Genomic DNA, 27,845 nt, shown 5'->3' on the forward strand with positions numbered 1-27,845 from the left:
TTACTTATCTTGTTTTGTTAACTATATTTGTCTACATAATACGAGACATCAGGTGTTAATTGTAAAAAAAAAAAAAAAAAATCTTGATTTTTCTGATTTATAAATTTGAGGTTTATTTTGAAAGCTTTTAAATCGGAGTAGTTGAAGTTCCTGTGTTTTCTTTCATTTCCGGTTTCGGTCAATGGCTCAGCTGTGAACGGAAACAGTAGAAGAAGAGGAAGCGAAGGCGCAGCGAGGGAAGTTAAAATGTCTGCTCCGAAAACAATCCCGAAAGATGCTCAGGTCAGAAACGAGCTTTTTCTTATTTATATATATATACTGTATATATACAGTTTGAGTCAAGCTTTTTGCTTTGCTCGATAATCTTTAATGCATCTGCGTTGCTCGTTAGCTAGACTAGCCTGTCTTAGCTAGCGACACTGCAACTCAAAGCAATAGCGGCTAACATGCTAGCTTAGCTGCGAGCCTGTCGGTGTTTTGGTGCAAATTTGGTTCACATTGGGGAGTTTCTTCTCCCGTTTATTGTCTGATGGTGAATTTTGTTGCTGGATTTGTGTTGATTAATTGGTGACACGTTGCAGTTGTGCAACATGATAGCCTGCTTAGCTTAGCAACGTTGCCGTTCAAAACAATAGCAGCCGCACTTTAGCCTAGCCTTTAGTCGCGAGCTGTTGGTGCTTTGGTGAAGCCGTTTGTCACCCTATGGTGTGTTAAATACCCTGATTTGGTGCACCCTGCGAGACAAGGCCGGGCACTGTACCTCGCTCCAGCACCACGTTTCCGGGATAATTTATTTATCCGGCTTCTTTTATCCTGACAGTTTTCCAGAGAGTAAAAATGGGAGATGCAGTAAAAATCTGCGGGAAAAGTGAAATTGAGAGCATGTTTGAGTTTGTTGCACTGAGATTTTAAGTTATTCGTTTCCTCTGTAGGTGATGATCCAGATCCTGAAGGACATGGGAATCACAGAGTATGAGCCCAGAGTCATCAACCAGATGCTGGAGTTCACCTACAGTAAGTTTCTGTTTCAGAGCCGATGGGAACAATGCTCTGATATCCCGACTGAATATTTCTGACACTCTCGGACAAAGAAGGATTATTCTGAACTGTGAATCATGCAGGAGCTGTTCTGAACAACTCAGTTGTTGTTTGTGTCCACAGGATACGTGACCACCATCATCGAAGATGCCAAAACCTACGCCTCACACGCCAACAAGTCCAACGTGGACGCCGACGACATCAGACTGGCCATCCAGTGCCGCATGGATCAGTCGTTCACCTCACCGCCACCACGAGATGTAAGTCTCCACAGATGGGCGTAACAATCGGTTCTTGATTCGTTCGTCAGGGGTCCAGAATGTCAGTTAGGAAAATGGAGACTGCAGATTCTGATCATTAAGACGTCACTCTACAGGAACCAGCTGACTGTAGCGACAGGGCTGATCTGATAGCTGCTTCACCCTCTCTGTGTTTCCAGTTCCTGTTGGAGGTTGCCAGGCAGAAGAACCAGACCCCCCTCCCTCTCATCAAGCCTTACACCGGCCCCCGGCTGCCCCCAGACCGCTACTGTCTGACCGCCCCCAACTACAGACTCAAGTCCATACAGAAGAAGGTGAGACACAACCTCTCGTGGTCATCCTCAGCTTTCACGTTGTCTTTGTTTGTGGTTAACAACAGTTTATTTTCCAGGTGTCGTCGTCTGCCGGCAGGATATCGGTGCCTCGCCTCAGTGTCGGCGCCGTCACCAGCAGGCCGACCACGCCCACGCTCGGTGAGTTTCAGCTTTATCATTATGTGATTTATAAATCCAAGTATTAAAATACGATCCTGGATGCTGAAAGCGTAGCGCCATTTCCTCCTCAGGGACGCCGTCTGTGCAGTCGGTCACCACTAAAGTCGGGACTCCAGTGTCTTTGACGGGTCAGAGGTTCACTGTGCAGATCCCGCCGCCCTCTCAAACGACCACCACCAAACCCAGTAAGAACAGACCCGTTTTATTTTTTGCTTCATGCTTTGATGGAACAAGAGTCAGACGTATGAATACCTGTGAAAAACACTTTAATTTGGAAGAAACCGTTAAAAAGTTCTCCACCAACTCCTGAACACAAGGACAAAAATCTGTCCAGATAAACATTTTAATGGCCAAACAGAATCATGTTTAAATGAACAGTTTACTTGTATAAAAACCTCGATGCTCGCTCTGTCCCCATAGCAACGCCATCCACACCCGCTGTCTCCAACGTCCTCATCAACCCATCTCTGATTGGCTCCAAGAACATCCTCATTACGACCAACATGGTGTCACAGAACTCCGGCGGAGAGTCGCTGAAGAGGAAGCATGAAGACGACGAGGACTACGACGCTTTATGACGCTGAATGCGATGTCGCCACTTTTGTACTGACCTTTAAAAAAATAATCTCAGCAGAGACTGTAGGAGGAACACGACGCTGCTCACAGCGGGACTGAAGCTGGACGGTGGGTTCAAAGCTGCAGGGGAAGGAAAAGTGATTCTCAATAAAATGAATAAAAGATGTGATCACGTCTGTTTGTTGGAACCCAAAATTTACATTTAGAACAAGAAGAGTTTTTAACTTATAAATCTGAAGGTTTCACTTTTGAGTCCTGTAGTGAAAAATGTTCACTTCTGAAAAAAAAATCCTTAAAACATTTAAGTCAAACGTTTGTGGGTTTTTTGTTTTTTTATGAAATTGATGAAAACCAATAATTCCACTAATATCCAACAGTGGGTCTCATAGTCCTCATAGATTCACATGTTAAAACTTTACAGCAGAAATAATTATGTTTACAGACGTATACACAAACTGTTTGATAATTTAATCCTGAACAACTGTACATCAAAGTGGTGATACTCTTTTTTTAATATAATACATTTCTTTATATTATGGTATAAGTACTTTTTGGTAACGGCATCTGGATGTTTGACAGTATCAGATTAAGAATGATGGAGGGATCCTTCACTGTGACACAGACACAGTTTTGTGGTTTAATGAGAAACTGCATGTTAAAATAAACCGCATACAATTATATAGTTCTGAAAATGGTTACTTTAGTCAGAAAACATGAGTACACATGTTTAAAAAGCCTTTAAAGGCTCGACCTGAACTATTTTACTCCCCCTTGATTTATAAAAATGTAATAAAGAGACTAGATTGGGGGGTGTTGTTTTCTTACTGGTGTGGAGTTCCACAGGGCTCTATCATGGGCCCTCTACTTTTTGTTCAAACATTGTAGTTGTGACTTTCATTGTGTTGCTTTAGTTTTTATTGGGTCCTCAATGATATGTTTCAAGATGTTGTATACGGGGAAATGCAGTAATTCAGTTTGTACTATTCTGCTTTAATGTATTCTGATGAAAAGTATGTTTTATCAGGAAAAAAATGATCTTCACCCAGTTCAAGTCACCTTTAGCATAATTTAGCCTTGGAAGAGACGCTGAACATTAAAATAATTGAGACTTCTCTCCTGTGAGACATTATGGTTATTAAACATTCGCACGTAAATAAGTGACGTCATGTTCAGTACTTACTTTTGACAGTTCACTCTTCGGCAGCTCCCTTCTGCCGTATTTTGCGGCAAAATTATCCACACCCACCGCCGCGCTCACGAAGCGTGCACCGGACCACGCTTGATATTTGGGGAAATCGACGGCGCATTTGGAGAATGCATTTGAAGTACACTTCAAATTGGGACAGCCGTCGTCGCGTGGCGGTGACGTAATCGCACTTAAATGCGTACTTCAAGCGTGCAGACACAACCATAGAGGTTTTTTGTCTGATTTTAGATCAACTATGTTAATACAGTTTGTCAAAATGAAATCATAACTGTAAATTCAGACACGTGAGGCTGTGCTGAAAAGAATGAGACCAAACGAGACAAATAATTTTTAAAGGTGAAATGTGGAGGAAAAATCAAAAGTATATAACCGGGACCCCAGAGGGTTCAAAATGTTTTAAAGTAACGCAATAGTTCCTTTTCAAGTAATTAATTACTTTTAGAATCTTGTAACTCAGTTACTAACTTAGTTACTTTTTGAAGAACTAGTAACTATAATTAATTACTTTTTCAAAGTAACTTGCCCAACACTGCTGAGCATGCGCCTTGAGGCGACTGTTGGCTGGATTAGTTTCCCCGGTCTGAATGTTCACTTAAATGGCCCTCGAGATAAACCCAGTGTTCGGTCTTCATAAACCCATCATCGGTTTTTCTTCACAGTAAAGCCTGATGCTGACCAAGTGTTTTTGTAGTTCCTGTCATCTCTACAGAAAAAAAAAAAATGCAAATTTTAACCCAAGAATGTCATAAATTGTTCCAAACACACTCCGAGAATGTAACTGTAGCCTGTTTTGTTGTCTTGCTCCACTTTATTTGGTCAAAATCAGAAATGTGACTACCGTGTGTCTATTCAGAGATATAAATGTGATTGTTTGCCAACAAATAATTCACAGCTTCATCGTCGGAGATGAAAAAAACCGAAGCAGAGGCTGGGTGTCTGTTAGTTCTTTTTACCTTTAATAAAAAGAAAACTAAAATAAAAATCTCAACATAAAAAATACATGGCGAAACAATAGACTCTTAAATGATTATGAGAATAATCATGGTCGCAATGATGATACAGTAGAATAATAAGAAGTCACCATAATAATAATAATAATAATCAGAAGCATAATAATCATAGATCTATCTGTTCTGGTGTCCGTTCCACCAGCAGAAATCACTTCCTGTTTTATAGACATTATGGTAAGCATCGCACAGGCCGGGGCGTGGCACTTGTCAAAATATTTTCACACTTAGCAAAGTTACCCCACATATGCACGACAAAATAAGGACAGAATCACAGCTCGTACGATTCACAGCACTGCTTGGAAACAAAATTTCAAACAAAGGAATTCAAATCATGCTCCGAGTCGGCTTCTTCATCTACGTCTTCTTTTAGGGTCACAGCTGTAACGTTTGACTGAGCTAAGGAAGGAGGGAGGGTGGGGAGCAGGGAAATTTGGCAGTTTTAAAATTGAACAAAACGGAAAGTTCAAGTTGTGAAACCCCGACAAACAATTTTAGGGAAAAATAAATGTTAACATTCGTCTTCGTCTTCTGAAATAAAACGTCTGCAGTTCTGCGGGGTTTTCGTCCAATGAAAGTGCAGTGCTCGTGTTCATCTGAAATATTGATCTGTACGGGGATTTGGGGCCAAAAATCATTAACAAAATAACATTAATAATAACGATAATAAAGCCTAGAATAAAAGCAACAGATTTGGAAAGCTGGCATCTAAAACCTGAAGTCCTTCACATCGTGTCCGAGTTTGGATGGAGGGAAGAAAAGAGATCACTTAAATGGTTCGATGGTCTTGAGAGGGCAGGGCGGGATGTTGGTGAGGTGGATTTAGAACGGAAACACTGGTGCTGATTGGTTCATTTTGGCTGTTATGTTTCTCATGGCACCCTAAAGTTACTTCCTGTAAGTAAATGTGCTTTAAAAACTGTTTAAAAGCTTCCAAAATGAGCTAAAGTTTCAAAAGAACGTGAAGAAGAGCAGCATGGCTGCACTTTGGACCACAAGATGAAGCAGAGAGTCAATGTGCAGCTACTTTTAAGCTGCTCCCTGTCCGTCCCACCAGCAGAAATCCCTTCCTGTTTTGTAGACATTATGGCAGACATACTGGGTACTCGCCAAAACACCTAAATCCAAACTCTGGACCAGATTTGAAATCAAGGTCCAGCAAAGACTCACAGCACTATCTCGTGGTACTGCACAGCACAGCACAGCACTGCCTTTAGTTTCAGTTCATTTCTCTTCAACACGACTGCCTAGTGGTCTTTTTATGCATGTTTGTGTTGCTGCTTTGGTTCATTTTGGACTATTTTAAACAACTTCAGCTTCTCAAGTTTATACATTTCCTTTGGCATCAACCTTTAAAAAAATAGTTTTATGGTTTCATTTTTAGATCATTATGTTTTGGTCACATATCGAGAATAAAGGTGTGAAAAACATTTCAAAGTGAATCAATACTGCTCATTACCAGCTCTGCATTTTTATTCTTGGTCTCTATGAGAATCTAGCAAAGCAGCTTTGCGTGATTCACAGCTCTAAATAATCCTGATCTTGTACCGAGCTCTCACTTCCACTTTAAGACAACTTTCTTCTGATTGGCTGCCTCTGGTCAGAACATGAGATGGTTTCTGTGTCCCGAGATGATCATAATACGAACATCTGCTCTGCGTGACATCATACAGATGTGAGTAGGAAAAACAAAAAAACTGAGCATTTGGCTGCAGGATTACGGATCATTGACCAATTGGTTATCAGAAACTTCAACCATGTTTAATACGAACATTCACAGGATATAAGTCAAATTTGAACAGGTCAACATTAAAGTGAGTAAGTCTGTTCACTATCATCAGCATCTTTCAATGTGTCAAACAAAACAATAGTGGGATTTAAGTAATCTGTGTTTGATGGTCTAGAAATAACTGTGAAACTGCCAAATCCCGGACAAACCCCCAAATATCGTATCATCACAGTACAAACTAAACAACAGTAAAGGCCACAGAAATATTTGTTACCAGATTGGAAATAATTCCAGAAAAGAAAATGGTGACAACATTAATTTAAAATGTATCTTTGCAATCTACACAATAAAATAAAGAAAAGCTCTCAACGATTAGAAATTATAAGAATATGTGGTTGTTTTATTTAATTAAAAAGTTAATATTAATTTTAAAGTTATATTTACTAAAAAATAATATTTAATGATTTATCCCCTGAAACTAAAATGTAAGACCTGAACTTATATGAACGTAATTAGAGAAAAACACCACCACGCAGTGTTTCTAAACTGACACATCCCAAGTTTGCCCAAACGTTTTAAACCAACAATTTTTCTTTTTAAAAAAGCTGAGTTCTTGTCAGTCACCAAGGTTCATAGATCATCGTGTTGGCAACAGTGAAACCTTAAAGGCACAGCTTCCTGTGATGACTTAACTCTGAGGTGAAGCTTCATACTAACTTCATCTAAATGCTTGTTCAAAGTGAGTTTGGACCAGTGAGTGAAGACAACAAACCAAACAACGAGCACCAGAGTTTCCCTTCAATGAGCTGACAATGGCGAGTTAAACCGGCCGCACCGAGTCTCAGACCGTTTCTACTTTAACAAGCAACAGGAGAAACAGACTTTAGCATCAGTTTCGTTGACTTTAACTGTAAATCTGGAAGTGAAATAAACAGAAACAGATCAAATAAAGGTAAAAAACCTATCCAGTGACTCGACCTCCAAATCCAGTCCAAAGTTCAAGGGAAAAAAAAAGATTCCAGTGTGACTAAACTCAAGAGTTTTCTTATCTTATCAGAGAAACTAAAACAACCCAGGATATAAATGAAGAATCGTGACTCTCAGTGATCAGGCCCCCTGTACCATCTCAGATTTATATGCTTTGTTTTTAGCTTCAATTTGTTCGCTGTCACATTGGTGCAATTACACGTCTTCATTCTCTTAACCAACAACAGTATTCAGACAACTACCAGCTTACTGTTGAGCTTTAACAGGATTAAATCCAAAATAAAGAATTAAATTAGCTCCACTCACGGAGAGGGTGGATCAAGTTTTGGTTGTCGTCTTTTCATGTAATTTCTTAAAAAGCAGGATTGCAAAATGATCTCTGGGATTTGAATGAAGCGTCCGCACTGGAATGTTTTTTTTATTAAAAAAAGCCGACAGAACACGGTGAACGTTTCTGAACATGGACGACAGTTGGAGCAGGAGGAGAGCGGATGCTGGTGAAATCGAACTTCAGTCGCTTGTAAGACTTCTCTGAGTGTGTGTTTGTGTGCACATGTATTTCCTCTCGCTGCAGCCACCGCGAGAAAAACTATCTACAGGATTTACTCGAAGGAAAGCGGCGATCACCACCGAACAATTTTTTTTCCAAATATATATTCTGTTTGTACAGGACGGTGATCGTCGGGAAACATTCAAAAACAAAGCGGACGAACGCTGCTGATTCTTTAGCTTCCTGCTTTCTATCTCAAAGCCCCGCCCACGACGAGCAGCACAGGTTCCCATCCACAGTGCCAACATCTGTCCTGCAGCTGCTTAACATTTAGAATTTCTAGCAAAAAAGAGAAACGAGAGACAACAGATGGAGAAGACGGCGGAAAAATGGCAGAGGTGGCCTGACGAATGGCTGAAGCAAGAGAGGAAGAACACCACCAAGCCCCTCCGAGGCCTCCGTCCAAATATACCCTCATCCATCCCTGGGGAATGTGAACAGTGTGTGAGTGTGAGTGTGTGTGTGTGTGTTGTGGTTTTGAAGCGAGCATATGAAGGGGTTGACGAGCTCCTAGCAGTCCTCGTCCTTGTCGTCCACAACACCTTTGAGCCGGAGGCGGGCGAAGTCCTCGAAGACGAAGTCATCGTCCTGCGAGATGCTGCTTGAAGGATGAAAAGGACGAGTTTTATTGTGAAAGGTTCCAAACAGCACCAACACATCACATGTGTGAACTGAGCATGTGTGAAGTTTTCCACCTCACGCCGCTGCTGTAAACGGCTCCAGATGTTTCTGCTGTCATTTTGGACCTTTCCTGAAACAGACGGTAGCTCCTAACCCTTCAGCATTAATGATGCGCTCACGTCTCGCAGCTCTCACAGGAGAAACCGTTCACGTCCATCGATTCATTTTACAGACGTGAATGGTTTCATTAGGATTTTTAAACTTTCGGGTATTAAACACCGACAGCTGCTGACAGTCAGCTCCACGTTATGGCGTGCTGTAGTTCACACATGCTCAGTTTAATCAGTGACGTCATGTTAGTGCTGGTTGTCATGGTTTCTGTTTGTATGTAAAATAAAGCCTGGAAACTCACTTTGTGTCAAACTCTATCAAATTGGTGTCGATGGGCGGGTCAGTTTCTGGCACAGCTGAAACACACACACAAGCATGTCACACTGCCGTTTCCGTGGAAACTGATGCTCAGTGCCATGGTGAATCTGCTTACGAGGCTGCAGAGACTCACCTGACTGTGGGCGGGACGCCGGCGGCTCCGGAGGTTTAGGATGCATTAAGATGAAGGGCAGCTCCACCGACACGTCCCTGGAAAATAGGAAGCACAGCGTCATGACAGGAAACCCCGCCTCCTTCCTTTTTCCACCAACAGGTTAAAAAAGTCCTGATAAATCTGCCCGTTAAAGCCCCACAGCTGATAATCACTTCAGAGCAAACTGACTACTGAGTGACAACAACCACCTAGAAACCCACGTTAACATTAAACACCAGGCTGTGGTTCCCCCACATGAACACTGAGGCTTTCAGTCCCATTTACCTCTCCAATAAGCCTCGCAGCAGCCTGCAGGGAGGGGGGAGGGCACACAGAAGAGGAGGGGGGAGAGGGGGACGGGGCGGAGCCACACAAAACGCCAAAAAACACAGAGAAGGGAGGTGAAATGAAAAGCAGGAGGCGACAGGTTCACAAAAACCTACAGTGGAAGCAAACACAGTGAGGAGCAACGACAGCAACGAGCCAACAGGGCGGAGCAGGAAGCAGGAAGTGGAGGCCGAGCTGCACCTGCAGCTCTTTCTGAATAAAACACCCGAAAAACGAGAAAATCATCTTTAAACCAACCGTGAAAAAAAATGAAGAGATGCTCAATTTAGCTCCAGCCGCCCTCAGTGAATCTCACAAGTCATGTGACTTTAAAGTCCAATGGCGAGACAGACAGTAGATAAAGGACCACGGTCCTAGACAGATGCTGACGGACTCGTTAACCCTTTAAAACCGGTCGGAGCAGCACGCTCTGTTTTGCGTAACTATTTTTAAATCCCAGTAGCTCTGCAACCACGTGAGCTAGCACAATAATTTTTTTTGCATATGAAACCGGAGGAGTTGTACTTACATCTTATGCCATCAGCTTGTCCTCGGTCACAGTTTCCTTCCACATATAGCTTTGCAAAAACTGCATAAAAAGCACTTGCAGCAACAAAAACATAATATTCTAGAAACACGCTTTGCCGATCCGATCAGCTGTTCATAACACTTCCTACGTTGGAATAGACGTCAGCGCAAACTATCGCAAGTCCGCCATGACCTGCCCGAAACCGGAAGTGATGTCATTTTTGCAGAAATGTAGTTTTTTACCATCAGGGCCTCATGAGCCTATACTGGTGTTTTTAAAAGTTATGTTTGACTTTATGACTTTCTGTGTGGTTTCTGGGATGCTTAGGACTCATATTGCACTGCTGGAAATAGTTTATTTTGATGCATATGCTGCTTTTTTGCAAATTTGCATTATAATATTTATTTTCGTTTTTTCCTGCAGTGTATAAAAATTGGTGTATTTCAAAAATAAAACTATGAAGACACTCAAAATAAATTTCCTGTGGTGGGAAACTATTTTGTGCAACTTTTTTGTATTTACAGTTTTGAGGGATAAGCCTCTTAAATTTCTCTAACTACAAATATATGTTAAAAAACAAAAACAATTTTCAATTTTTTTGTAGTTTATTGCACTTTTTTGCAATTTATGTAATTACTATGCACTTAATGCAGACATATTATTAAAATTTAGGCTGTAATGGTTGTATCGATGTACAGCAACTTGAAATGCTCCCAAAAATGGCTCCACAGCATGTAAACATATAATATAAGCTCTGGCGGACTTGGTTATATGGTAGGTCTTAAAGGGTTAAGCTCTCACAGGCTTTTATTGTGAAAGGATGACTTTGTAAAGCCTCCCTCAGCTGACTGGAGTCTGAGCTCAAGCTCTGGGCCGTGTTTGTTTTTGTATTTCTTTAAGTCAAATACGATGCAGAGACTCGCTTCACGCGTGTGGCGTTTCCATGTAAACGTGGACAAACGTCAGACCGTTGCGTTGGAAACGTTCTGGTGCAGCTCGGCCTCGGGCGTTTCACTGAGTGACGTCTGGCAGATAAAAACACCTCCAAACTTCACTGATGACAGCTACAGGAAACAGTGAGCTGGAGAGGACAGGAAGTGATGTCAGCAGAGTGTGTGTGTGTGTTGCTGTACCCTCCACGGGACACCACCAGCTTGACTTTGACTCTGTAGGACACCAGGATCCCCAGGACCTCCTTGTTGGTGACGTCCTTCACACTGAAACACACACACAGAGCACTGTGGTCACATGACCATGCAAACATACCTGTGTGTTACACCTGTGTGCGTTTGTGTGTTTTACATGGTGGATGAGGCCAGGTTGGTGTCTTCATGTTTGAGCTTCCCGTCCAGAGCGAGTCCTCTCTTCTCTCTGTTCTTGTCCAGTGTCGGGGTCAGAGTGTACACCTTGCAGAAGGTGGAGCTGGACGACACCTGGTCGCTGTGGAGACCAGACGCTGCTGTCAGTCAAACTGTTCAGGTAAACCCCGCCCCTCCACCAATCTCATTAAACAGGTGTGAACATCAACGACCTTCTGTCAGCTCAGATCGTTTCGCCTGGTTAACTCTAACAATCACATTTTCATTAACACTGGTTTAAACCAGTTTAACCAGCATGCAGGGACACTTACTCTGCCTCCAGCTGAGCCACTGGACATTTGTACTGGGCAGTGCTGAACAGGCAGATGTCTGCGTACTGACGCACTGCGGAAGACAAACAGAGGCGGCGTTACTTTGACAACATGACGGCGAGCAGAGAAGCGCAGAAAGAGTTCAGAGATGCGTACCGGAGATCTTCACCCTCTTGACGGTCTTGGTGGAGTTGTTGGTGACGTGGACGTTGACGCTGATGGGCTCGCCGTGATAATACAGCTGCACACAGAACACCGTTATCAGCATAAAAACAAAGGGCTGGTTTGTGGGCATCGGGGCTGTTTGCGCACCTCTTTGTCCAGAGAAGCCTCCAGGTGCAGGGACCTGTCGGACATCAGGAAGCTGCGGGTGGTCTCCACCATCGGCTGAGGACCGGGCTTCTCCGGAGCGTACTGAACCTTCCTGATCACCAGACGCACCGAGTTCCTGCACACAGCACAAGCTTCAGCTCGGTGACTCCTGCAGAGGCTCACAGTACGACAGACGAGTCTCTCTTGTCCTAAAGTAAACACTGAGTCTACATTTTACTGCCTCTGGTAGATTACTGTACTGTGAGTCTACAAAATAAAAGCCTGCTGGGGTACAGGCTGGCTTTAGACTGCAATGAAACACAGGAAAAGCATTAAAGTGGAGCTTTTACTTCCTGTTCCACTGGTGTTGTTCTACTCAGTTATTTCTACTCTGGTTTGAACTCCACGCAGCTCCTGAGTGAAGCTCGTAAACCGGCTTCCCGCAGGTCTGAACTCACCTCTTGTGAATCTTCTCTTCCATCGACTTGGCACAGAAAGCTCTGATCTCAAAGTCAACACCACAGGCCTGCAGGAAGAGGAGAGAGGACAGCTCAGCGCCACCGTGTTTATAAAAACGCCTCGACTGTGCTGACGCGCGGCGAGCCGTTTTATAAACAGACCGCTCGCTCTGTTTGAATGTGCGCCCGTCTCTCTCTCTCCGCTATGAGGGACGCTGGAACAGCTTCAGCTAAAAATCAACGGCGTGTTTATCGGCCTGTCTGAGGCGGTCGTTACGGTAAATCGTAGCCTGTCAGCGACACTCCTCGCAGATAACCGACATCATCTGACTCCCCGTTTACAACCAAACATGTCAACGCTGGAAGAAGCTCCTGAACGTCAGGCTGTTAATCAGGAATAAAAAAGGTTTCAGGAGCCAAAATGTGTGAGAAAGAAAAGATGTGCACGTGTTCAGGCCTGAAGGACACTCTGCAGATGAGTGGCGGTGCAGAAAGGCAGTGATGGGAACGGTTCCCTCACTGACAGGAAACAAGTTGTTTAGTTGACCGAGCGCTCACATCCACTGCTACGATGTTGATGACGATGCCCGCCGCTGCTTCAGGGCCTGACGCAGAAAATAAACAACTACAAACCAGGAAGTCTGCAGACGCACGCAAACTCGGCGACGCTTCAGAGTCGAACGCGCAGCTGCAGAACAGACGAGGGTTTGAATATTCATCTTTGTACGAGCTGAAGTAACCTGAGCGGAGCAGAGCTCAGCCTCACACCTGTCTCAGGTTTTTAATCTCACAACAGTAAAAGCTGCATCATCAGCGGCTCTCGTGCTGCAGGTGGGTCCACCTGTCAGACCACCAACACCAGCAGGACTCGAGTCAGCTGCAAAGGTTATGCTGCTGTTATAATAATAAGACACTATATTATTATTATTATTATTATTATTATTATGGATGTGTGCAACTGGTGGACCAATCACCGCTGTTGTCACTAGTTGTTTAATCTAACTGTTAAAATTTTAATTGATTCTGGTGCTGGTAAATTATTGTGTCCTAAATGTTATGCAGACATCTGCCACCAGATGGCGCTTCATAAATCCTTTCATGTTAGCTTTTGTGAACTCTATTAGAACAAGATCACAAATCCCAGCAGCAGAGATGAGCTTCTCCAGAAGGTGGACGGGCTCTGAGTGGAGCCGGCTAAGGCTGTCGCCTCCAGGGTCACGTGTTACCACTGGGCGTGTCCTACTGGGAGGAGGCTCGGCGTAGACCTGGGACACGCTGGCCTGGAACACCTCGACGTTTCCTCGGATAAGCTGGAGGAAGCGGAGGGAGGAAGGTCTGGGCTTTCCCACTTCAGGTCAGCAGAAGAAGAAAACAAATGTCTGGACGATTCATGATTTTGATAAATGTGGAACAGCGTGGATCACAGCTGTAACTTAAAATCTGAGTGTTTCAGTTTCAGACCAGTTGGTCAGTCTGAGTGTTTTTTCCTCGTTTCGCAGATAAGAAATGAGTTGCCAGGTTTTATAATTCAGTTTAAATCCCATCAAGTCTTTAAAGGAACCTGATCTAATAAACTGACTGTGGGCTTTACTGTTAAACGTCTTTAAAATCTATTTAAACCTCCACCCGTCTGCTGACCTGCTGTGGAGGAACCAGATGGGCGCAGCAGTTACTGGTTGTGTCGATGTAGCGTACTGGGACGTGCGTGGCTCGCCGTCTGATCCAGAGAGCCCGCTCTGCTCCGACCCTGTGGGCGTGAGCATTGTCCTGCAGAAACAGCTGCAGGGTGGGGCGCTGACTGCGACGTGAACAGGGCGGAGACCCTCCGTCAGATCAGAGATGGTGCTCCAGCTCTGAGATCATTTACTGGACCTGAAAACTTCTCGTCCTTCAGTTTCAGACTGAACTCGTCGTTAAAGCATCGAGTTAACGATCAGGAGCAGGAGGCGGTGCTTTCAGCTGCTCCCTGAACTCGCAGCGGATGAATGGCACAGATTTTCCACCGGATGCCCTTCCTGACGTAACCCTCGCATTCACTATGTGGCCCCCTGAGGCGGCCTGTAAATCCCCTCGGGCAGGCGGGTTTGGGCGGACCCAGACAGAGATTCACATTTCAAACTGAGGTGTGACGTTTGGGAACAGCTAATTTACGACATCCGTGCTCTGCCGTTTCACAGCTGGGGGGTTCGGTTACCTTGCCGGTGTCCTCGGGTCCGGGCTGTAGAGTGACTGAGCAGGGCAGATTCTGAGGAATCTGGAAAACAAGAAGAAGAACGAGAACGTCAGAATCAGTTTGTTCATTCGTTGTTTCCACACCACAAACTCAGAGCCCGTTTTTATGAAGCTTCCCACAGAGCGCCGACCGGCTCAGCTCGACTCTCGTAAAGAATCCGAGGCTCCCATAAAGCTCAGATATTTTCTGCTTTATCGAGTAAAATAATCTGTGCACATTAAGAGTAAACGCCACAGGTTTGAGACCTGCAGCACGTCCTCCTGCTGAGCAGATGTGATAAATTTAACCCCTTTCAACCAAAAAGTTCCAGGAAGGTAAAAAAGTGCAATTAAACTTCCACCGTATGTGAAGGAGGAAGCCAGAACAAATGAGTGACTTCCTGAGTTCCTCAAAGGGTTCTTGATCTTACAGGGAACTGTGCTGCGATGGAAACGCCCTTCAGTGTGTCACTTCTAGTCTAACAGGAAGTCAAAGTCTCATTTCTTCCTCATTTGCATCTCCTTGTTTATTTCAGGAAGCTGGCGATCAGCAAACATCACGAGACACGTCTGACGCTCGTCCTGATATTGACGCCGGGCTGAAGCAGCCCGAGGAAAGAGCCGTCAGACGAGGTCAGCGGGCTATAAATGATCTGCTTTTTCAGGCCACAGCAGACGGCGTTCAGACACTAATGGATGCTGGGTAAACACGGGCTAATGAACTGATGACAAGGATCAATATGCTCATCGTTAAATGTTTACATCGAGGCCCTGAGCTGCCACCTGGTTACACAGCTCCGTTCTTCTTCTTACATATTTTATATATGTTGCACACGTGCAGAAAGCTTCGATGCGCCGTACTGAACTCCCTCCAACCTACAGCTGCAGTTCCTCTAATCGCCAGCAGGGGCTCCAGCAGTGAGTCAGTGCCCACAGACTCACATGGAGCGTATTTCACTTCAAACACCATATAAAGACGCGGCGTCTGAGCTAAAAATAAAACCACGGTGGCGTCTGTGAAGCTTCACCACGAGCTCCACAGACGGAGCCCCGAGGAGGAGCAGGGACTCACGGTGAAGTAGAAGGGGTGTGCGTGCTGGCCGAGCTTCTTCAGCAGCCTCTCCTGCAGCCGGCTGTTGGGTTTCCGCTCCTCGGGCACCGGAGGGAAGGCCTGATGGCGAGAGAGAGACGACAGTGAGAACGTCCGATCTTTAAAAGTACTCAACTTTCTGCTCGGGCGGAGTTGATGAAGCTCACCTGGAAGGTGGAGATGTAGAGATCCTTCCGGAAGGACAGACCGAGCACGTCCAGGTCCTCGCGTCCATATCGGAACGCACAGGTCAGCGTGACGAAGACTGTGGGGAGGAAGAAGAGGCTGTTTGCAGTTTATCTGAATGAGTCATTCATTAAAATCAATAAAACATTAAAACTGTTAAAAATCATCGACACAGCAAAACAGCGTCGTTACACCAGTGAAATGAGTCCATGCATCATCAGGATAATAACCTTACAGCTCATCTCTGACACAGAGATGAAGCTCCTCCCCCTTTTCCCATTGGCTGCCCTTTGCAACTGAACAACAGGACTTCTCCTGACATCTCACTGTGACATCACGCAGGTCCACGAGTGTAAGAGGCTGTGATAAACTGGTTGTTTAGAGCTCACAGTGATTATCTGCCACCAGTGGAAGATACGACAGGAGACGCAGGAGAAGAGCTGAGCTGCTTTCTGGGTTTGTTGGCTGATGTTTGTGTAGCAACATTAAAAACAATGTTCAGGCAAACAGTCATTTATCTGTTTTTCTAACTCTTGACATACAGTCAGAGGTACAGAAACTGCTCATTATGTAAAGGTCATTTTGTCTGTTTTGTATTCAACATTTCTGAAACAGCTGTTTAACAGTAAACAGACAGAAACGAGACGTTTGTGTTTTTAATAAATGAACGCACTGAGAAATAAACAGGAAGTCGTTAATCAAAGGCTTCAGCTCTGAACAGAAAGGTCAGCAGGAAGTTGATGAAACAACACGAGCTCAAGGATTTACTCTCGTTTATTTACACACGGCAACAAGTCAAAGTCGCTGCACCGTTGGCTTCAGCACACTCTGCCACATGATTGGCTGATGAGACATTTGCTTTATAGACTTCACGTTTAGATCTTGCAGTAAAGCCTCAGCGTGTTCCTGTACATGTGTGCAGGTGTTCTCGCCTACCTTTCCTGTCCTTCAGGTACTCTGGGTCGACCAGGATCACGCCATCTGTTGGCAGGAAGGAAGACAAACAGTCCTGTAAATATAGGACTGCACCTCAGCAGCCATGCTCCCTAAAAACTCCGAAACAAACACAAACGAGTCCAGACTCACCGACTGGGTCCACGTGGTCCAGGTGGTCCACAAAGTCTCGCTTTCCCAAGTAAACTGTCAACTGCACAGACCAATCACAGGATTAGTTTGTTTAATCCAGATGTGTGATCACAACAGCTCAGTGAAAACTGCATAAATCCTACTGGAATAACTTCTTCTCCTCTTCCTGATGCCCACACAAAGATCTCCAGTTCTGTGCTCAGGTTTGCAGATGATGTGCTGTTATATGTTTTAATTATTTATTTAGAAACTGCTGGTCTCTGTATTGTTTCCCCAAGTACAACAATGGAAGGTTTTTGGTTTGGAGTACAAAGGCGGTCACTGGCTACAGCATCCAACCTTCCAGAGAGCTGCTGCAGGATGGTGTAAAAACACCTCCCACAGGTGGAGACCAGTCTCAGGAGTGTTAACGTGTTTAAACAGGTGATGGGGTTTATTTCTCGGCCAACCTGGAAGTTAGCGACCCCAAAGCAACAAGTCCGGGAGAAGGGACGCTCTCTAATCTAATAGGGGTGGGGGAAAAAATGGATACTTTGTAGCATGGTGATATTTTGTTTGCTAATAATGTATCAATACAGGGACAGCAGAAATCGATATTTTGTTACAAAAAAGGTTTTTGTGCTCTGACTTCAGAGCATGTTGATCCTTTTTCTGAGCAAGAATCCTGACATTCCTTCACTGTCCAAATGTGTTTAACTTGTTTTTGGCAGCAATAAACATGACAGTTTACTTATTTTAATTTAAGACATGTTTTATTTTAATTAAGTTTAAAACTTTTTTATTTAATGTAAAATTATATTTTGTTTTAATTTACTTTCAAATTCTTCAGTTGCTGAAGGGGCTGCATAGTTTTCATAAACTGCATAGTTCAGAATAGCTATAATTGTACCAGATGGTTGATTCAGTTAAGTTGGACTAGACTGTAATACAAACCGTTCAGTTTGTCAACAATCAAACTGAAATGAGAGAAAGACTGAGTGTGAGACTTTGATATTAGAGAAAATGAATATTGATAAAGTTTACCTTTATGTACAGAATCTGAATATCGCAAAATATTTTTAAAAATTGCAATAATATCATATCGTGGGATGTATGGTGATTCCCACCTCTATAATCTAAGTCCTAAAAGAAGAGAATCTGCCAACAGCATCATGTTAAACTTCCATCGACACTCATGTCAGAGAAGGAAGTTTTAAAAAAAGAAACATGTAACTATATCAAAAGAGTAAAGCAGGATCTGAGCGAGTGTTTAACCACACTGGACCAAACATTCTTACAGGGAGTGAATTTAGAGGCAACAGTAAAGGAACGACTGCATAACACTGAATATTAAACTTTATCTCGACTCTCTTCTTAAGAAATATTTAAATTAAAACTGGATGAACTGGTCACACTGGTGACGTCCCAGTTTACTATCTGACTTCACTGTGGAGCTGCTCTGCCTGCTTCATCTTGTTTGCTCCCTCTGGCAGTTCGTTTCTCTGATCTCACGTCTGTATATTTGCTTTTCATCCCCCTGATTCTATGATTGTGTTTTTACTCTGGTGTTTGAGATGCTGCTGCATCGTCTGGGCCTCTTTGCTTAGGCTGCTGCCCCCGCGACCCGGCCTCAGATAAAGCGGATGAAGATGGATAGATGGTTTGAGATGCTGTGACCTGAAGGGTCAGTATGAACACAGCTTCATGTTTGAGGTGGCAGAGGGAGACGAGTGGTTTCTAATGCTTCCTCAGTGTCAGATGTTGCAGAACAAACTCGTGGACTCACCTTACAGTTGGGGCTCGACTTCTTGAAAACTCTGAGAGGTTTGGGAAGAGGAGACAGAGAGGAGGAAAGAAAGAGAAGGTTAGCTCGTTTGTTCTGGCTGAATCCTGTCGCTACACGAAGAGCGCTGCGGTGGATTCAAACAGGTTTTCAGACCTGCTGCAGCTCATCGAGAGCGTGTGGGTGAGACGATTCTGTGAAAAATAACCCGAGGAAGTGTGGCAGCTTCCTGCTGTGTCGAAATAAACAGTGGCCTTGTTTGAAACCGATGGTTGGGGGTGGGGGGAAGTGGTTTTGATGAAAAACAGTGTACATGACCTAGGGTTATTATGGGATGTCACCGCACTGCTTTACCAGGGAAACAGGTGGATGTTAACCAACACGATCACTTAAACTACTCGAGTCCAAGTCTGCACGATGCCACTGAAACTTTTACAAACCTTTGAACCACCAGAAACACGCTGCAGCTGAACACACCGACACCAGGACTGAGTCCAGACCTTTCTATGCGAGCCGCAGCTGACATCAATGCACTGCAACAGCAGAGTGAGGCTTTAGCGTGGCTGCAGTTTCACTGCCAGAACACAAGGTGGCAGCGCACTGCCCATTTCCCAACTGATATAAAAAAAAAAGTGGTGGAACAGAGAAGAGAAGCATCAAAGAAAAGCTAATCTCCCAAAATCGGTCCCAGGCGCAGCTCGGACCCACGAGTTTGATGTCAATAAACCAAAGTAAACATTAGCCCGTCTTCGATCAGCGCCGACTCGGAGCACTACTGGCTGTGTCTGGTTGTCGTCACAGCATTGCCGGGTTTCAAAGATGGTGCTTTGATTTTCATGAACCTGATGCTCACTGAGTGATGCTACTTACCAGCCAATTGGTGGCATGCAGTCTGATGACATCACATTTTACCACCTGCTCAGATCGCTAAAAACGTAGCTGGTACTATGACCTAATGGAAAACCCTGAAAGGTGTGGCGAACCGCGGCTTTTTTGACAATAACCTGCAGACAGAGCACAGATGGACTAAACAGTTTGTGACCGCGGTCTTCGTTCTGCTCTGCAAACACAAACCGCAGCAGCACCAGAGTTTAACCTTGGACAATGACGAAAGTGCCAAAAGCATCCTGCTCACAGTGATGAAGCTCCACCCACTCTGGTGTCCTCCCACAGTGCAAACCAGAAATGCCACATCCCGTGTGTAACGCTGAATTTTATCAGTCGGCTGAAAAAGGACGTCGCTGCAGTTCCTTTAATGTCCACTTGAGGCTCCAGAACTCAGTCAGACCCCACAATGTCTTAAAATCTCTAACTTTTCATTTTCTCCATCATAACAACTGCAGGTAAATGTTTTTAGACTCATCAATTTGAACTGCATCCAGTTTGTAAATTAGGGGCGTGGCCTCTGTGGCTGATGGCCGTTTGGAGTCTTTTCAGTCGAGTCATGTGATGAAAAACCACCTCAGGTGCCGACACACCTTGGAAAGCTGAACTCATGACCCCAGTCCAGCAGCTGTGCGAGGAAGCGCCGAGGCTCTCAGCATCTGTATGAAACGGTCACTTCCTCCAGGCCCTCGCCACCTCAGACACCATCCTCTGCCAGGACGAGGCGCTGCTGTCCTGCTTCCTGTCACAGCTGCCGCTGCTTTCCACACTCGGGTTAAATTTAGATCACTTCAAAGCATGAATTAAAGCTGATTTACAGGTTTCTGCGGCTCCGATTTTTGGCGCTCGAGGCTTATTTACGACTGTGGTGTTTTTTAATCTGCAGCTTTGAATCCAAAGAGAACAAAAACACGTCGTAATGAGCTGCAGACATGAACCGCACGCACAGCTCAGCTCCACGCCTCTTCAGGCCACGCCGTTCCAGATCTGCTTCCCAATTAGGGCCGATAACAGCAATCATTTTCTTTATTGATTACCCTCAAACACCACAGCAGAGGATGGTCACAGCTTCTCAAAGCCAGACCGACTGATGTCAGACTAATAATCAGAAACTGTTTTATTTAACAGAGTTGAAGAAAACGTTTAAAATGTTTATGAATAAATTAGAGTCGCTGTGGTCATTTTGTTATCGCAGGTCAGAGACATCAGCTGTTTCTGCGAGATTCACTAATTGAGACTGTTTGCTAATCGTAGCCTAAACCTGGTGATTGATGCATTTCTTTCTCCTGATATTTACACAAACCTGCTGAACATGAAGCTCGACTGCTCAGAACAAAACGGTCCAAGTCGCTCTTTCAGGCCAGAATCAATTATTCTACACTTCAAACAGGAAACAGGTGGAGCCAAGGCAAACAACACGGCTCCACGGTGCAGCGGCTCACACGTCCACCTGTGTCGGCACCTCTGCACATCCAGCCCAAAGAAATCTGATTTCATTTTCAGGAACGACGACTCGAGACGCAGACGCTGCAGAGGAGGAGGCAGACATGGCAGGGTGTGATGACTATAATGGACCTGCGTCCGGTCACGTGTTTCCTGCTCCCATTGGTGAATGTTGGTGTCCACAGTGCCCAATAATGAGGTCAGTGTGTAGAAGCACAACAAAACAAGACTGAAGTGTGTGTTTGTCGTGCCGCTGCACACACGACTGTTTAAAGACACGGATGGTTTTTGGACTGCTGACGAGTCTAAGTTGTCACTTCTGCTTCTTATTAATAAAGTTATTTTGTTCAGTCAGATATGAAATCAATGAAGACGTTTGGTTTCTTCTCATTTTGTGACTTCATCAGAAAACAAACTAAAAGCAGGAGGAGGAACACGCCGGAGCTAAGTGGGTCACCCTCCATCCCAATTATCTGAGAGCACGTTTTCCAAACTTTGTGCCAACACCAGTTATCAGCACCTTGCAGAGAGGCCCACAGGGCTGCCAGATCACACCACAATGATGGCAGCCGCCTGCCAGCGCCTCTCAAACCATTACGAATCACAGCAGCTCGGCTGGAGCTCATCGACTTATTTTAGCTGCTGCTAATTTCAGCTCGCTGCCGTTACCTTTAATTCCACCTTAAACTCTGAGTTTGTGTGTCAGCTGAAGCACACAGTAGACCTCTGGGATCACGGCACCTTTCAGCGCCATGGCCGCTCATTGCTCGCCCATCAGCGAGTTATCAGAACTGGATAACTTGTAAGACCCTGCATCATTCTTTCTTCTAATTGGTCAGCTTCTGGAAGCCTGCTGAGGAGCAGATGGTGGGCTTGTGGTTTGACTGTGTTATGGAGCAGTATTTTAACTAGGAGGAGAAACTCGCTCGAGTCCTCGCACTGATGAACGCCGCAGGATGAAGCCGTAAACGTCCCTCTGAGCTGCTAACCTTAACGAACAGCAGGCCTGTTTTGTTCTCGACTCCAACGTTAAATCTGAGGCGATGAAGGGCCCTGCTGCGCAGATATAAACACGTCTGGTCCTGAAATGCTTCCTGGACTGACGACGTTACAGCGACGGTGTTTGTGTCCAGGCTGAGCAGAAACACTCGTCCATCACGGAGTCGGGCTGTAGTGCTTCAGCTGAGCGTCGCTGCATTTTTATTCTGTGCTCTTCATCATTTAGGCACCTTCATATTATTTATTATTCTTGCAGTCAGTGGGAATGGTTACATTCTGGAAGACATGTTGGTTTCATTTCAAACTGCTGCTTCTTATTGTGGCTGAACGAGGTAAAGGGAACCTCTGTGGCTCGTTTCCATGTTTTTATTCTGGGACCAGAGCAGTTTTACATGAGTCACCGTTCAGAAATAATCCTTCCTCTTTACTCTGAGCCGCTGCAGTCCCGTTACTTCACCCTCCATCTGACTGGTTAACTTCTGGAAGCCAGCTGAGGGGCAAACAACCCCCTTCCTCCTGGCTCCAAGCATAAACAGATGCTTTGGACAGTGGGTGGGGCTTCTCTGTGACATCATACAGATCCCAGAGTAGAAAAAAACAAACTGTGTTTAGCGTGCTGCAGACACCGAGCTCGTGTTTAATATGAACAGGAAATAAAAAAAACCTGACTTTTGGTGTGATTAATAAATCAGGAGGATGAGGGGCACGTATGAACACTCAGATGTTTCAGCAAAGCTTCAAACCCATCAGTGAGACTTCCTGTGGCCCCAGAACTCAAATATTCTGATTTGTATTTGTGTCAGAAACAGAGAGAAGCAGCAGCGGATGATAAGACGACGTGAGGCTGAAGCTGGCGGCGAGGGAAAGAGATCCCGTAAACAGCGAGAACGCCGCAGCGAGCAGGTCTGCAGGGACGGCGCTCGCTCAGACAAACAGCTGACGTGAAGCTTCATGTCTGAACATGAACTGTTGCCACGTGACAACGGGATCGTGTTACCCAGCTGCTGGTGTTAAAAACATTTCAGATGATTTGAAGAGTCTGAGTGCAGATTTTCTTCTTGATTGTTTGTAACCAGAGAACACTCGGAGCTTCAGAACGGCTCCGTGCACCGAGCTGCGAGTCTGCAGCCATGAATCCTACATCTTCATCTGATGATCTCCGACATGGCGCTGCACCATGCTGGAGGAGGCTCAGCATCAGCAGAGAGCTCCTGGGATGGGAAAGGACTGCAAACCAAATGGAGCAGCTTTAAAAAGCTCCACAAATTCAAATTCATGCTCCATAATTTAGGCGACTGTTTTTTAAATCACGAGCATGAACTCAGCTGCTGCAGTACCTGCACAAGCAGGTGGAGGACAGGAAGCAGGTCGGACCGCAACACGAGGAAACCGGGTTTCCTCTCGGTCACAGTTGAGTGAGCGGCGGCGTCTTGTGCAGAGCTGTTTATTAGCCAAACACTGAGAGCAGCAGGAGCGTGATGCTCGCTGCGTTTCACACTCTGACAAAACTTCCTCATGTTTGCCGGACGCCACCGTCGCTGCACTTCCTCTGCAGCGCCTGCCGCCCACAGACACTCGTGTTTCAGGGCCGCCTGCCTTCACATGCATGCCACCTTCCTCTGGATTTACACCCAACAAACACAGTTTAGTGGCAGCAGAAATAATCCCAGGAAAAAGCGCACGAGCAGGCTCTTATTGTGGCAGTTCAGCCCGCCCTTCCTGTCAGGCTGATGCCTTCAGTCTGTAACGATGAAGCTGCAGATAAGCAGGAGTCAGACTGGTCCGACCACCAGAGCAACGAAACAGGCTGAAAGTTACATTTTAAACTCTGCAGCTGAGCGAAGAACCAGGAAGTTTATTCTGCAAGAGTCAAACTCGACGTTCATCTTCAGGCTGTTTCTTCCTCTTTCAAACTGCTGATTCAGATTAAATGATTAATCTGTGGGCGCTTTTGCAACTGTTTTCATTAGTAATCAGCCAATTAGTCGAACAACTGCTCCTCGAAAAACTCAAATGAGTGCAGAATGAGGGAGAAAAGTGATGAAAGGGAGGCTGAGGCTGGTGTTAAACTACAGACACACAAACGCCAACACAACAAACCGTCTGTGTCATTTTCTGAGACGATTTGATGTTTTTGTCAAAAAATATTCAACAATAAAGTGAATATCTGAGCTTTGTGTTGAGGATTCCTTTAAATGTCCTGATGCAGCATCAGTTACTCCTGTTACTACAGCAGGAAAAAGTACTGCAGGATCTGCTGTTTGCATCCCTCAGCGCTCAATCAGCTCTGCAGCTAACAGTTATTTTTATCATCAAATTCATGTTTATGTGACATAAGAATCATTTTATTGTTTATAAAATGAAGTAAAAATTTATAATGTGGACACTTGATGAGACACTAAAGCCTGAAACAGTCACAGCTTATTTTTCTTCATTACTTCTAAAAAAAACCAACTTTTATTCTGATTAATCTGAAATCGATCAGCGTCGCTCCGATGTTGGCGCTTTAGGCCGCAGGAAGTCCCTCAAAATGAATAAATAAATATTACAATTATGTCTCCCATTAAATATTTACGCCTGGAGAAAGAAGCGGAGCTTTAAAAAGCCATATGTGATGTAAGCGTTACAGCTATTCTTCATTTCCTGATATTTCTGATCAGCTTTTATCATTGGCAGCTCAAAAATGGACTTTTTGGTCCTTTTTAACTGAAAAATTAAACTGAAAAAACCCTGAAAAACCCCGACGTTAGAAACATTCGTGTATTTAGCGGCGCTCTGAACGAACCAACTTTGAGGTCACATGTTAAAGCTTCACACAGTCTGACGCCCTGAGTAAGAAACCTGCGGCTCGTGTATACATTAGTTGGTTTTGAATTCAATTTCTGGCCGTATGAACATCTCCAGCCGACGTACGACATTTCACACCTGGTCGGTGTTTCGTACGTTTGTACAAATTAAAAGCAGGCTGAAGAACAGGAAGTGCATCACTGTTTGTTTCCAGCTAAAAATAACACAACCACTTTTTTTCAAAAAGAAATGATTTGCTTGCATTTGCATGCAGAGCAAACACACACTGCTACTTTCATCTGTGTGTCTGCAGCACGAGGAGGGTCAGGCCTGGGTCGGCCATGTTTGATACTAATAAAAACAACAACCAGACATGAATAATAATAATTAGAAGTTTGAGCTGTGACAAGAATTTCAGATATCTAAACTTTAAACATTGAGCACAAAAACAGCTGCAGCTTTGAGAGCACGACAACCTGGTTACACACAAAATGTGGCAACAAGGGACAAAGTCAGTGTCATTTGTTGATCTGTGCGAACCACCACCAGACTCGTCTTACAAAACCAGCGACTCTTACATGAAAACAGGGTCAAGTTTATGCAACGCGCCATTTCCGACATGACTAAATACATTAGGAACACCAAAGTCATGCAGCAGCAAGAAGCAAGCAGCTGAGCGAGCTGTAAACAAGCAGCTCACGTGTTTTGTGACATAAAATTGCTGTTTTTGTGAATGAGTCTGGTAAAGCGTGACGGCTTCATGTCCTGGACACAGGTGATGAAGATGATCTCAATACAACAGCCAATTAAAACGGAGTCTTTTAGCTGTGCAAAGCCTGACACGGTAAACAACTGGAAGCAAAGCGTGAAACAACAGTTTCCCTGAAGGAGACGCCTTTCTGTCTTTAATGTAACACAGACAAAATATCAGGATGTGATTGGTTCTAGCTGCGCTCGCCGCTACACCTCGCAGCCACACTTACTAATCTAGTCGTACAAAACTCGAGGAGAGAAGCTTCACAGCTGTCAGTACAAAAGGTGAAAGGTCAAAGAGAAAAACTTTCCACTGCTGGCTGGTGTTTTGCAAACAGTCAAAGTGCCACAGAGCCACTCGACGTGCAGCTTCGATGTATAATCTGTTAACAGCAGCTCGAGCGTGAATGTCAGTGAGAGCTTTTCTTCAACAGCTATGACGTTGGTCTTTCCTCCTGCCCGTTTCCTCTCCTCCCAGTTTTCCACCTGCTTCCTAACAGGAAGTAACTGGCAGGAAAGAAAGTTAAGTTGCAAGTGGAATGGGCTGGGCTGACTCGCCCCACCAGTTAGAGGAAAATCCATCAAAAACAGCGGCGATGATCAGCATTTTATAGCAAAAAGCTGCTACACATGAGGAAACGGATCACTTGCGTGTGCATGAAAGCTGTACATCCAACAAACCTCGACCTCACAGAGGAGAAACAGGCAGGATGTGGATGTAAACAGCCTGAAGCAGTCAGCACTTTAATGTCATTTTCAGCAGCTTACATGTGCTGGAGTAAAGGAAAGAGCTGACTTTAAAGGCCCTGTGTTCCTGTCACATTACAACAGGACGGGATCTGATGAGCTGCACAAAAACACAACAGTTATTCCTCATCATTAGTCTTATTTTTGTGTGTTGGATTAATGCAGTTAAGCCCTCTGGGTCTCTTCTGTTAGTCGGAATCTGCAGAAGAAGGAATAAAGGCGAAAACACGGGAAGGAGCGCTGATCCACAGCAGTGCTAACCCAATTAACTGGGGGTGTAAACACACAAAAAGGGAAGGGGGGCATCCTGAGCTTCATAGAAACCACAATCACTTTGTGTCGTTGTGCTGTGCCTACACACCGAGCAGATCGGCCCGAAACAGGAACCAGAACTCACAAATGTCCGAAAACGAAACCTCCACCCTCTTTAAAACACATTTACAGCAAACTGGCATGAACCTGCGGTACCAGAAACCCGAAATAAGCCCGTGATGGAGGTAAACGAACCTAAATAGCCCCAATACGCGCCTTCATACCAAACTCCATTCAAAAACACTTCATTTTAACATTTCGCCCCTGGTTAACGAGGATAAACAAGACTCTAATATTTCACGTTTCATAAAAGCTGACTGTAAACATTGGAACTGAATCGAACAACAACAACCTTTATAATTTAAACAAATCTCGAGTTAAAATGCTGTTTTTCAGGTTACATGTCGATACCGCCCACTAAGGTTTCAGCGGTCTTTTACTGGACAAACACCGTGGGAATTCCTCTTTAAAACACCCAAATGTGGTGTAGAATTACACGAATATGGTGCCGATTTTTTTCCTTTGTGCTAGATTAAGCGGTGGGCATTAACAGTTGATCATTTTTGGTGTGCTTTTCAGTCAAACGGAAACGTTAGCGGGATGTTGAAAATTGACAGATTTCTGAGCGGACGCTGGAACGCCGTCCCTTAGCTAACCCCACCCTGCTGTGCTAACTTTGCCTCCTGCGAAAGAGGTCATCGCTCTGAGAGCTCCGGACCAGAACCAGAGGGCTCGCTCGCTGATCTCGGCCCGGGTCTAGCTAATTAAGCGGGTAAATCTCTGATGCTCGGGCTGAGAGGAGAAACTCCTCCGCCTGGGCCACTAGCACGGCTGCTAGCGAAGTGCGTGAGAACCGACGCTAACCCGCAGCTAGCCGTTTATAGCCTAGCCGTCCTACCTGGTGCCCGCCTTGTCCCCCATCTCCTCTGCAGGCGGACGGCAGGAAGATCCCAACAAAATGAGGCCGGACTCGTAGGTGTCTTGACTTTAAAACGGAGGCTTTTCTTCAGGCTGTTCCCCTCACATCGGCGCACAGAGAACTAGTTAGTATGGTAATTTGATTTAGCGCCGCCTCGGCTCTCCACTGGCTTCCGCAAAGGCAGCAGCTCCCCCTCCCCTCTGCGTGTTTGTGCGCGCTCTGCTGTCTCTGTGAGGACCCGCTGCGAAATGAAACAGCAGCGGGCTAATCCAGCTGCTTTACAGGCTGACCGAGGGTTTACTGCTGCTTCAAGGTCCATTCATAGTTTGGCATAAATGATTCCTAAACTGCGGTGCA

At 44.9% G+C, this 27,845-nt stretch overlaps 3 protein-coding genes across 6 annotated transcripts in view; 2 read left to right on the forward strand and 1 right to left on the reverse strand.

Annotated features, from left to right (window-relative positions):
• LOC146510531 (glutamate receptor 1-like) overlaps window positions 1–27,845 on the forward strand; it is a 441,677-nt gene that overhangs the window by 251,983 nt on the left and 161,849 nt on the right. The window lies entirely within an intron of this gene.
• On the forward strand, window positions 153–3,482 carry taf9 (TAF9 RNA polymerase II, TATA box binding protein (TBP)-associated factor). The gene is made up of 7 exons (XM_085174395.1): window positions 153–282; window positions 933–1,014; window positions 1,162–1,298; window positions 1,478–1,612; window positions 1,690–1,771; window positions 1,864–1,977; window positions 2,213–3,482. The coding sequence occupies exons 1-7, from the start codon at window positions 247–249 to the stop codon at window positions 2,368–2,370; spliced, it is 744 nt and encodes a 247-aa protein (XP_085030521.1). The 5' UTR covers window positions 153–246; the 3' UTR covers window positions 2,371–3,482.
• LOC146510552 (arrestin red cell) lies at window positions 2,682–27,832 on the reverse strand. Of its 4 annotated transcripts, none has more exons than XM_085174389.1 (17): window positions 27,468–27,832; window positions 18,647–18,677; window positions 16,882–16,942; window positions 16,732–16,776; window positions 15,777–15,874; window positions 15,592–15,690; window positions 14,503–14,562; window positions 12,309–12,376; window positions 11,851–11,986; window positions 11,695–11,779; window positions 11,539–11,611; window positions 11,211–11,348; window positions 11,042–11,125; window positions 9,338–9,361; window positions 9,032–9,108; window positions 8,882–8,936; window positions 2,682–8,449 (listed from the first exon to the last, which is right to left on the reverse strand). In XM_085174389.1, the coding sequence occupies exons 1-17, from the start codon at window positions 27,488–27,490 to the stop codon at window positions 8,359–8,361; spliced, it is 1,248 nt and encodes a 415-aa protein (XP_085030515.1). In that variant the 5' UTR covers window positions 27,491–27,832; the 3' UTR covers window positions 2,682–8,358. The 4 variants fall into 4 exon arrangements, with proteins under 4 accessions (XP_085030515.1, XP_085030516.1, XP_085030517.1 ...); XM_085174390.1 differs by having other exon boundaries at window positions 2,682–8,446; window positions 27,468–27,827; XM_085174391.1 differs by lacking the exon at window positions 9,338–9,361 and having other exon boundaries at window positions 27,468–27,824.

The sequence above is a fragment of the Neolamprologus multifasciatus genome, chromosome 10 (genome assembly GCF_963576455.1).
Source record: "Neolamprologus multifasciatus chromosome 10, fNeoMul1.2, whole genome shotgun sequence".
Lineage (NCBI taxonomy): Eukaryota > Metazoa > Chordata > Actinopteri > Cichliformes > Cichlidae > Neolamprologus > Neolamprologus multifasciatus.

Bases quoted from the DNA above. Each gene is read 5' to 3' on its own strand.
- taf9 (XM_085174395.1), top strand. From the start codon at position 247: ATGTCTGCTCCGAAAACAATCCCGAAAGATGCTCAG. The intron at 1,299-1,477 runs GTAAGTCTCCAC...CTGTGTTTCCAG, and splicing joins CCTCACCGCCACCACGAGAT to TTCCTGTTGGAGGTTGCCAG. The intron at 1,613-1,689 runs GTGAGACACAAC...TTTATTTTCCAG, and splicing joins TCAAGTCCATACAGAAGAAG to GTGTCGTCGTCTGCCGGCAG.
- LOC146510552 (XM_085174389.1), bottom strand. From the start codon at position 27,490: ATGGGGGACAAGGCGGGCACCAG. The intron at 15,875-16,731 runs GTAGGCGAGAAC...TCCTCCCCACAG, and splicing joins GTACCTGAAGGACAGGAAAG to TCTTCGTCACGCTGACCTGT. The intron at 11,987-12,308 runs GTGAGTTCAGAC...TGCTGTGTGCAG, and splicing joins GAAGAGAAGATTCACAAGAG to GAACTCGGTGCGTCTGGTGA.